General features: G+C 42.3%; 1 protein-coding gene across 2 annotated transcripts; it reads left to right on the plus strand.

Moving 5' to 3' along the window:
• The first annotated feature begins 230 nt into the window (after positions 1 to 230).
• Positions 231 to 7,370, plus strand: RWDD3 (RWD domain containing 3). 2 transcript variants are annotated; one of them, XM_054384472.1, is made up of 4 exons: positions 231 to 315; positions 5,882 to 6,363; positions 7,020 to 7,135; positions 7,229 to 7,370. In XM_054384472.1, the coding sequence occupies exons 1-4, from the start codon at positions 231 to 233 to the stop codon at positions 7,341 to 7,343; spliced, it is 798 nt and encodes a 265-aa protein (XP_054240447.1). In that variant the 3' UTR covers positions 7,344 to 7,370. The 2 variants fall into 2 exon arrangements, with proteins under 2 accessions (XP_054240447.1, XP_054240448.1); XM_054384473.1 differs by lacking the exon at positions 7,229 to 7,370 and having other exon boundaries at positions 5,882 to 6,316; positions 7,020 to 7,048.
• Positions 7,371 to 10,739: the final 3,369 nt, after the last annotated feature.

Raw genomic sequence — 10,739 nt, forward strand, 5'->3', positions numbered from 1 at the left:
CAGGGAGGGCCGCGCGGGCCGGCGGGGCCGCTGCACAGGGCAGCCATTTTGTTCGGCACAGAGGGAGACAGGCCTCTGCCACCGCCCGCTGCCCCAGAGGCTGCCAGGCCCCTCGTCACCGCGCCGGCCTGAACGAAGGAGCTGCGGCGGCTTCGCCGCAGGGCTGGAACGACCTCGTCGCCAGCGGTGCCCTTCTTGAGGCGCGGGCTGGGATGGCAGCGGCCGCGGCCATGTCGGAGCTAGCGCTGGAGGAGTTATCAGCTCTCGCCGCCATTTACTGCGAGCCGGACGCCTGCGAGGTTTTAGCAATGTCAGGTGAAGGTGGCCGCGTTCTTCGGCGGAGGGCAGGGCAGTGCCTCGTCGCGCTGCCCAAACGAGAACTGGGGTGACGGCGCCTCAGCCGGGCACCTTGCCGCTGGCCTGTGGCGCCGGCCCGGCTCGGCCCCGAGAGGAGGCGCTGCGGGCCCGCTCACGGGAGCCCCAGCGGGGCTGCGCTGGCTTGATCGCTTGCTTTCCGCGGCAGCGCCTATTTCGCCGCTAGCCCCTTTGCAGGTTACAAATCCTAGCGAGTCCTGCTCGTTTGTAATTAGCGACCTTCTTAATTCCAGCAGTTTGCAGTGCCATGAGCAAAGGGCAGCCGCGGGAGCGGGCTGAGTGCTGGTGAGGCAGATAAGCAGTGGTATCACAGGGGCAGGTGTTTGCCCTGCAATATATAATAGGGGTGCAGTTTTGCTCTGCATGAGAAGCCTTGGGTCATCTCTGCCTTTTTCTGGGGCTAAAACAGTAATCTGGGCCTTACAACCTTCTCTAGCTTCAGCAACATGTGTGTGGCTGTGGGTTTTACAGCGTACTAAGGTTAATCTTCCGTGCTTGCTGTGGGTGGAGACCATAATGTAGTACTTGCTCTCGTCGGCTGCTAGATACTGTGGGCTAGGAACGTGTAAGAGTAGACATCTTTACTGTTTTCTGCATCCGCGGTGGTGGCTGCTGCTCAAAACATAATTTTAAGCAATGATTTTGATCAGCGTGTGCTGTCGCAGGGCTGTGAAGATGCCCCTTCAGCGAGGGACAGTAAATCTCACTAGTGCCAGTGTACAACAGCAGTTACGAAGTTACTATTGGACTTAAAAGGGAAGTGTCAGGTGGGATATGGGAGTCTGGTGTGTCTGCTCAGATCCACAGCATCAGGAAAGTTTAGTGCCTACTGCAGCCGTGATAACCCTCATGTGTATTTGTTGGTGATACATAAATATACACATACAGAGAGAATGTGCTTCTACTCTGTACCACTTACTGTCTCTAGTGTCCTGGGAGCTTTAGCAGTGTACTGCCAAGATCCCCAGCGGAGCAGTGGACAGCAGGTGGTTTCTTGCCAGTTGGACTGCAGTGAAGTGCTGGAGAATGCCCATAAAAATTGATCTGATGGCTTGCTTTCAGATTTTGTCTGCTCATGTGTTCAGTCCCAAAGAGGTGAGGAAACATTTTTACTGTGAGGACAACCAGGCACTGGAACAGATTGCTTGGAGAGGTTGTAGAACCTCCATTCTTGGATGTATTCTAAAGCAAACTGAATGTTGCACTCAATAGCCTACTGTAGGTTGCCCTTCTTGAGTGGGGAGGCTGGAGAAGATGGCCTCCAGATGTCCATGCCTACCTCAAACATTCTGTAATTCTGTGACAATAACTGTACTGTTTTAAGTGGCTGCTACTGAGTGACTCACTTTAACTAAGAAGCTACTAAGAAATTAATTGAGTAAACCTCAAACTTTTGTTTCAAAACAATTGCTGAAATAGTGAACACACAGAAAAGCAAGTAGGTATTTGAAAATAGGACTTCTTGTGTAGGTAGCCTCAGAGGGATGAATACACTCGTGTCTGCATGGAGCATAATTGACTGGGGCAATCTAAAAGTAGAATTGTTTTCTGCTTCGATCTGCATGACACACCTCATGCTCCATTGTAGGCATTGGATTTGTTTGATTTGATATTTGGAATTGTTGCAGCTAAGTTTTGTTTTCTTAAAAAGTTTGGAAATGTTCTTTCAGGCATAGTTTGATAATACAGTATCCAGTCTTAACAGGTGTTTGTTTTAAATAAAAGCTGTGAGGATAGCTGAACATTGCATGTGCATGGCTGTGCCTGCAGATCTGTTAGAGAAATACAGGCACATTCTTCTCTGTGCTTCACATACAGAAAAATGGTTTTGTATTTATAAATTAATAGAATGGTGAAAAGCTTAGAAACCATTCTGAAACATGAAGTGCCACAAGTGCATAAAGGGAAGAGGCTATGTTATTTGTACTGATATTGTGTGACCTACAGGGCCTTTAGCCAGGGTGTGTTCATGATGTGTTGGATTGTTCATATCTGGTTGAATTCCATTGTTTTCTGGTGAAATGGAAAAGATTATTTTCAACCACGATTATTGGTAGCTTTCTTTTGGAATTTATTTCTCTGTTACATTGGAGCTACAAAATCCTTTAGTTTCTATCCAATTAACTTTTGTTGTATTAATTAGCTGACATCTCTTCAAACCATACAAATTTGTCATTGACACACGGCGCACAGAAGTAACTTCCAGCAAGACTGTCATGTTATACTCTCTCTAATACATTAAGAGTAATTTGTGTGTAGATCCACAGGATCAAAAAAGAGGCCACTGGGGATTTATGGTTTTGACAAATGTAAGAAAATGCTTTTGTAAGTCTCTTGGTGTGCTAAAAATTTGGCTTTCTGGAATTTAGCAAGAAAGCATTCAGAATGCAAAGTATATTTTTATCAAAACCAATGTGTTGATGAATTTAAATAAACTAATTACAGCGTTTCTTATATTTTTTAATGTTACATATCTATTTGCAAAGATTAGTGTTACAGATAGAAATCCGTAATTGACTTGTTAATCTGTTCTCTTCTGGTTTGTGCAAGCTTTCTGTAAAAATATGTTTACGTCTTCTAAGCATTTGCATTAGTAGGTGCCATTTTCTGAATTTAAAAATAGACTGCATGTGTTGCATAAAATGCCTTTGGGCAGGAGAGGAGGGGGATATCTCTCTGGTTGAAAAAATCTGAAGTATGCTAGAGCCAAATATACTGATAAGCATGCAGCTATTGGGGAAAAATGAGTTGAAATGTATTGAGTTTAGTTTTATTAACACATTAAAAGCCAGCAGAATGGTCACATCCAGTCTTTTATTTCAGAAGTAGTCACAGTTTTGCTGTGGAGAGAACTCAGACCTTGCAGTATCTGCACACAAAGGAAATCTTTCTTTAGAGCCTCGTTACACAGGGCGACGGTGGTTTGGTCTTTTTCTGACATCCTTCTGCAGTGCTGGTGCAGAAAACGGACACTGCAGTGTTTAAGCTTTAGATGCTGAGGCCCCCCAGATGTTTTTGAACCAACTCTGCTTTTTGAAAGTAAGCCTGGAGCAGATGTAAATGGTCATGGCTGGGCTTTCCATGATGGTGCTTCGTGATGCACCTTGGGATGCAAAGCGCTGCTGCTACCTTCCGATTAGTTCATCACAGGGAGAGGTGGGGGATTGTCACAAGCTTGAGAACATGACCACAGCAGGAGGCCTTTGCCAAGGGGGCAGGGTTGGCCTAGCTGCTTGTTCCTCAGTTACTCCTGAGTTGGTGCGATCTGTTCTGACAAGCTAATGAAAAAACCCTGGGAGGATTATCAGAAGGGTACATGGGTTTCTGTCCCTGTAATGAAGCTGGCAGTAGGGTAGTGTTCTTCAGCTCATTAATAGGCTGTACTTTGTGAGATTTCTTATGGCAACATAATTGAAAATAAAGTGAATCATGGGCAGGAACATAATAGTGTCAATGTCAGCCACCCAAATGAAGCTGGCCTTCATCTGGCTGTGTGCCTCTCATACTGCCCTGTGTAAGGGGCAGCTGGAAGGAGGTGGGTTGGCAGGTACAGCCTGTGTGCAGTGTGATGCTCACATTTGCTGGAGATCCTCTGTGATGGCCAAGAGCATTGCTGGGGGTCCCAGGAGATGCATGGCAGGCTCTTCTTGTGTACTTTTGTGTACTAAGCCTAATGTAATGGCAGAGGAACTGTTGTTGCTGGTGCTCAATGAGAAATGTTTGTCAGGGCAGCGGAAGACACAAGGGAAGGCTTGAGGTCCTACATAACTACTGCCAGTGAGTGAGAGCCCTATGCTGGATGCTGTGGAGGCTGAGTCTCTTCCAAGGCTGGTGCATTGCTGGGAAATAAACTTGGCTTAAAATTGGTCTGTAACTTTTCACAGGGTCTTAAAGACTGGAGAACAACTCCTGTTGGCAGGGAATGAGACTTCAGTACATAGTGCCTGTAGCTATGTGTGTCATTTAATTCACTGGGTTTGAATACCCTATTTTTAGTGCTGGATTTGACTCTGTTTAGTTAGGGATGGTTTGTATACGTTTGGAGACTTCTTTATAGTAATGCTACAGTTTGAATATTTGGGTTAGAGGGTTTGCTTATTTTGTGACTGCTCTGACCTAGAGAGTTCTTCATATGATATACCTAGGAAGGATGTTTGGAAACAAGCCCTTGGCTAAGCTCTCTAAAGTGCTTCTGTCTGTCCAAGTCAGGTCTGTCCAAGGTTCTTTCACTTATTTAGTAGGGTTCAAATATAAAATCATAGAGAGCACTGAGGTTGGTTAGCAGCATCAGCAATACTAATCAAACATAATTCATCAGACTGTCATGTAAAGGAAGGTAAGATAAGGTATGAGGAGAAGAAGGCAAATCACTTCAAAAGAGCTCCTCTGAAACTCAGCTGTGCTCTAATCTGCTTTTCAAATCTGGCATCTCCTGCCCTCATAGAATGAATCAACCTGACATCTTAGCAGTTTTTGAAAGAAAAGGGGTGAAGCGTTTAGAATGCATCAAAGAGGTGAAGCAGAGAACATCTGAAGAAGATCTTTTATCTGATACCCTCTTTTTTCATGGCAGAAGAGCAAAAGTAGGTTAGGTCTTTGTCCTCACTTTCCACTTTATGAAGTTTTGTATTGTTGTTCTGTGAAATCTCTTTAAGTCAAGAGGTTTTAGTGCAGGAATTACTGTACATAAGTTTCATATTCAGTGTCTGATTATGTGGTGCATCAGGAAGATGTGGTCTTTTGCCCTTCCTGCTGTATACTGTAGGTATGCTTTTCACTCTGAAGAGTTCTGTTCTGAAGTAGACCAAAACTGGGTTCTGAGTAGCTACACAGATACATTTATGTGAGTATGTGCATATATATGTGTGTGTTTATATGGATGTATGCAGTATCTGAGGCCAGGTGTACAGCAGGGATGCTCTCCTTATTGACAGCTCTCCAGCTGTTGTGGAGAAGTTGGCAGAAGAGAATTGAGCATAGTTTCTCTGGAAGTTGCAGGGGACAGAGAATCTGTGTTTTTTCTTTCTGAGTCTCTTCAGTGTGCAGCTGCTTTTGAATGGCCGTCTTAAAAAAATGCTCAGTACAAGTCTGCTTGCCTTGTGCTGATGGTGATGTTAGAAATCTTACAGCTTTCTCTAGGAGCAATGCCAGGGCAGTGTTGAGTCCAAGGCCCTATTTTCAGCTTTCCTTGCTGCTGCTATGGAGCTGTAGAAGCTGACTTAGGTGTTTCTAAGAGGGGCAATGTTTTTTAGAATGTGTTAATAACTTTCCTTCTGCTGCGATGTGGAAATGCTTCATTTCAGCATTCCCTGCAAGTATAGCTTGAGTCACTGGTTGCAATCCCCTACTGTGCAGAACCTCCATCGCCTCCTTATTTTATATGGCAAGATAGTCATTTGATGTGAATTGGTAAAGCAAATACCAGGACTTAATGCTATATATATATACATATATATTTTTCAACTTACTGCAAACTATTAATGTTTGTTTTTTGGATACTTTCCAGAGACACGTGGAATCACGTTTAGAATTCAAATCAATGTGAAAGAACCAGACTCAGATGTAATTCTGAAGCTGTTATTTCATTTACCAGTCAATTATCCATCAACTCTACCAGAGATTTCTGTTAACTCAGACCAGCTTACAAGGGCCCAGTGTGTGGATGTGAAAGAGAAATTACTTGAACAAGCAAAGAAGCATCTTTCTGAACCGATGGTGCACGATCTGATTCTTTGGATACAGCAGCATCTTAAAGATGTCATTAAGCAATCAGCAACGTTTTGCAATGAAAAAACTACTTTGTCAAAAGGAAGGAGTACAGAGGATGGTGTCTGGATGCTCCTTTTGCATTTAGATCACATGAGGGCCAAGACAAAATACGTCAAAACTGTGGAAAAATGGACTTCGGATCTAGGGCTGACTGGAAGACTGATGTTCATGGGCAAGATAATATTGATTCTGCTTCAGGGTGACAGGAACAACATTAAGGTGCAGGAACAATGAATGTTGACTAGTTCTATTGATTTAGCACTGAAACCTATGGATCTGAATATTTCATGTGTGTTTTTGTAAGAGTAACAATTTTGGAAGCAGATTGATCATTAGAAGGGTAAAATGGCCCAACAACTTTATTCTGTTTTTAAGAAAAGAAATGGGAAAGAAACCACTGATAACCTGTAGACCTGTGGCCTGTATTATTTTGCTTTCCGCTATAATTACACCACTGTATTTCCCGACTGTGAAATGCCAAGGTTCAGTCTCCTGTATTTCTCAAATGACCCAGAAAACAGAAAATTTGTGATGAGAAATGAGTATCAGACACATTTCTAGCTCACTACTAACTGTCTCTTTCCTCAGCTTAGCTGAGATGGTGCTCCTAGCGTGTGCCTGGGCTTGGAAGGTCTTGTTTGTACTTAGGAACTCCCACTGCATTGGACAGGTTTTTGTGGTGATACTGGAGGAGAATGTTCTGATGAATAGAAACTGTCATGTACTTTTTGGGATGTGCACCTGCAAAGTTTGATTGCTGTGTTCTGAAAAACAGTCTGTGTGTTTTGTATAGATTTTTACATCTCACTAAACTTCAAAGATCCTGGATGACATTTATATTTTGTTCTTCTTTTTTTTTTTTTTTTGTCATTTAGGAGTACTTGATTCTTCAGAAAACTTCTAAGGTAGATGTGGACTCAAATGGAAAGAAATGCAAAGAGAAAATGATCAGTGTACTCTGTGAGACAAAAGTACAGGCACAGCATAAAAGGTATAATTTAGTTGTGGATAGGAAAGTAACAGAATTGATAATTACACTCTGACAAATCTAAGCATATTCACGAGTTTCTCTTTTACAATGTAGGTTTCAGATGTTTGAAGTCAAAGAATACTCAACACTGGATGAGCTACAAAAGGAATTTGAAACTGCAGGACTTAAAACTCTTTTCTCTGAGTTTGTGCCTCCTCTGTTAAAATAGAACTACAAACCAGAAAACACTGGGTGGTCTCTTGGATCAAAGCAGATGCTGACAGAAAAGGACTAATCTAGCAGACAACGTTAAAGCTTTTCTGCAAAGAATGCTAGGACTAGCCATCCTCTACTAGCAAGAAGAAAAAAGCAGTTCATAAATGAAGAACTGATAATCTTTGGACGTTTGTGTATTAATAAATTTTAATTGTGATAATTGCATGGCAAGCATAAGAGATCTGGAAGAAACTGTTTTAAAATAGACTTGTGTTTAGACTCTGTTTTGCAATCCCTGTTTTTCACTGTTTTGGTTTTTATCCCTCATGGTAGTGTTTTTTGGTAATGGCCTGCTGAAAAGCATGATTGATTTGGTTTTTGGAAGCTTATATGAAGATATTTGTATCAGCAGCATAGCATGTGGAGATCTGAGTATGTGAGGACAGCATATACTTAATATCCCTTAGATGCTCATCTGCTGGCTTTTCCTTCTCCATTTATTTGACTACAAATGCCAGACTGTTGATTTAAAGAAAAGTTCATATCACTTGGGGCCTGGAAAAACTTGTGTCTTTTTGATGTTAGTTTTTATTCTAAAATTTATTAAAAGCACTCAAATGGAGAATTTAAATTAATTAAGAAGGTAAGGTAAAATCAGTTGTAGTATTTGATAGTTTGCAGATTCCTTTTTGCACTTCAATTGGTTTTACTGCTGCGCATATTTAGATCCCTTGATTCAATTAAACTGTCAGAGCAGAATGTAGACAGACTTCAGTTTTCTGGCTCTCAGAACTTTTGCCAAGTTTTCTGTCATCAGAGAAGCTGGGAAGTTGTAACTGCTGATTAAAATTTCCCTACCTTTAGCATTCGTTTATTTATTGGTTAAGTGGTCTTAGGCAGCTTACAGATGTTTTTACCACTGGTCTGTGTTTCAGGATAGTGTCACAAATTATCACATTGGCAAGTTAAGTTGTGCATGTTCTGTTTGCCTAGGGAGAACTTGATACTTGTTTATAATAATTATTAATGTCCTTTGGTTTCTGTTTTGCCTGGTATCATTCTCTAGCAGGACTAGATGAATGGTCTGGCAGTAAGAACTGTGAAGTCAGGAGTTTCTCGGATGCTAGCAATGCCATTTCAATTGGTTTTGAGCACGTAGCTGAACATGTGCTTTACTGCTCTCCAAAACTCACTCCCAGAAGCCAAATGTCTCGTGTTCTTTGTTAACTGAATAGATTTGATCAATCCAGTGCAAATTAATTTATCTCCATTGTACTAGGGGCAGACTGGCACAATTTGGTTCCTATAGTATGGTTTGGTAAATCATAATTTAAGACATTTTGATTTCAAGTGTCATAGTCAGACCATGAGATCATGCCTCTTTCTTTTTGTGTACTAGAAAAGCAATTACATTATTAAGGTTTTTAGGTTTTACTGTTTGAACTATCAAAGGTATAAAGGGTTGTAGACTGAAGTTTGGTCGTTTTCCTAAAAGGGAGTGTCTCAAAATATGTATGTTGCATATTATTTTATGCACCAAGAGTTATTTAATGAGAGTAGCAAAAGCTCTTCTTAATGAGTTTTTCATGGTTAATACATTCAGTATATCAGGCACATCAGAAAACAAACTGCCTAAAAGAGATTTCATAAATCTGATCTATGTTATTTTGAATGGCTTCCTGAGAGAAAGGAAATCTGATTTGCTATCATTTAAAGTGTATGCAGATATTAATTTTTGCTTTTAAAAAGAAGAATATAACAGAATGTTTAAAAATATTAAAATAACATGTATTTTAAAGGACAGTTTTCAGAACTGAGGTATTCTGTGTTAAGATATCTTATGCTGAGAAATCATGTGTCAGCTGGAAAGCACCTTGGAGTCCTAGTGGACAGCAAGTTCTGCATGGGACTTGTGGGCAAGAGAGCCAATGGGATCTGGGGTGCAGCAAGAAAAGCGTGGCCAGCAGGGCTAGGGAGGTTCTTCTCCCCCTCTGCTCTGCCCTACTGAGACCACCCCTGCAATCCTGTGTCCAGTTTGGGGCTTCCCAGTTCTAGAGAGAGAGACCTGCTGGAGAGAGTCCAATGGAGAGCCATGAGGATGCTTAGGGGACTTGAGCATCTCCCCTGTGAAGAGAGACTGAGAGCCCTGGGGCTGTTTAGTCTGGAGAGGAGAAGACTGAGAGGGATCTGATCAATGTCTATCAATAGCTGAGGGGTGGGTGTCAAGGGGAGGGGGCCAAGCTGTATTGGGTGGTGCACAGTAATAAGGAACAATGGATACTAACTTGAACACGGAAGGTTTCAGCTCAACATGAGGAGAAAATTCTTTCCAGTGAGGGTGCTGGAGCCCTGGAGCAGGCTGCCCAGAGAGGTTGTGGAGTCTCCTTCTCTGGAGACTTTGAAAACCCACCTGGATGCATTCCTCTGTGGACTCCCCTGGGTGATCCTGCTTTTGGACAGGGCGGTTGGACTGGATGATCTCTGGAGGTACCTTCCAACCTCTGACATTCTGTGATTCTGTGATAGTCTTGAAAAGATGCAGAGACTCTCCCCTTATACCACAGGAAAGATTTGACAAGCATCCAAACCAAGCAAAGGCCTGTGCATATACACCAGAAGAAAACATCAGCAGTAGCTCTCTGCAGATCTAAATGTGAGGTTTTGCCAGATAGATTTTATGTCCTCAGCCAGATCTCTACTTTCCTGGAAAGAGAATAGTAAGACACAATGTATGTCACGATCTTGGGCATTAAAATCCTTATGGAATGCCCACCAGTCATTGGATCTGCTCTCGGTTGGGCAATTGGGCTGGGTAGGCTGCTGAGCTGTGTGATCAAATCGCGTGTGACTGCACAAAGAATTGAGGCACACAGGTGTGGTTATCTTTCTTGCATGATTGTGTACAGATTCCAGTTTTTTTTCCTTTCCTGCTGGAAAAAACTGCTGTAGTTATCTGCATAAGAATAACCATTTGTAGGGTCAGTGGTTGATCATAAACTCAAGTATTTTCTTAAACGTTACTGCGTGGTACCCTCTTGGTTAACTCTTTGGTCAGAGCTAGCACTCCGCAACAGCCAGTTCAAAAAAGTGAAAAAAGAGTTAAAGAGCAAATGACAGCTGGCTTCAGGTCTGCGCTCATCTTCTTGCCAGATGAAGCTGTTGTAAGACTCTAGACGATTCCTGTATTTCAGGTTTGCGTAAAGCAGCTTGTACCAAGGGGTATTTGTCAGAGCTGCCTGTGTTGCTCAGTAACTGAGACTGAAGTACAGGGATGGACTGCACATTTGTTGCTTGGTTTGATGTGCTTCAGAGAATTACAAATCTGACCAGCAAAGAACATGAAAACTGATGTCAGCCTGATCTGGTCAAAGCAAATGCTTTTGGCTACCTATCAGTCAGTCACTTATTT

Source organism: Indicator indicator, chromosome 10 (assembly GCF_027791375.1).
Source record: "Indicator indicator isolate 239-I01 chromosome 10, UM_Iind_1.1, whole genome shotgun sequence".
Lineage (NCBI taxonomy): Eukaryota > Metazoa > Chordata > Aves > Piciformes > Indicatoridae > Indicator > Indicator indicator.

Bases quoted from the DNA above. Each gene is read 5' to 3' on its own strand.
- RWDD3 (XM_054384472.1), top strand. From the start codon at position 231: ATGTCGGAGCTAGCGCTGGAGGAGTTATCAGCTCTCGCCGCCATTTAC. The intron at 316-5,881 runs GTGAAGGTGGCC...GATACTTTCCAG, and splicing joins CGAGGTTTTAGCAATGTCAG to AGACACGTGGAATCACGTTT. The intron at 6,364-7,019 runs GTGCAGGAACAA...TTTGTCATTTAG, and splicing joins GTGACAGGAACAACATTAAG to GAGTACTTGATTCTTCAGAA.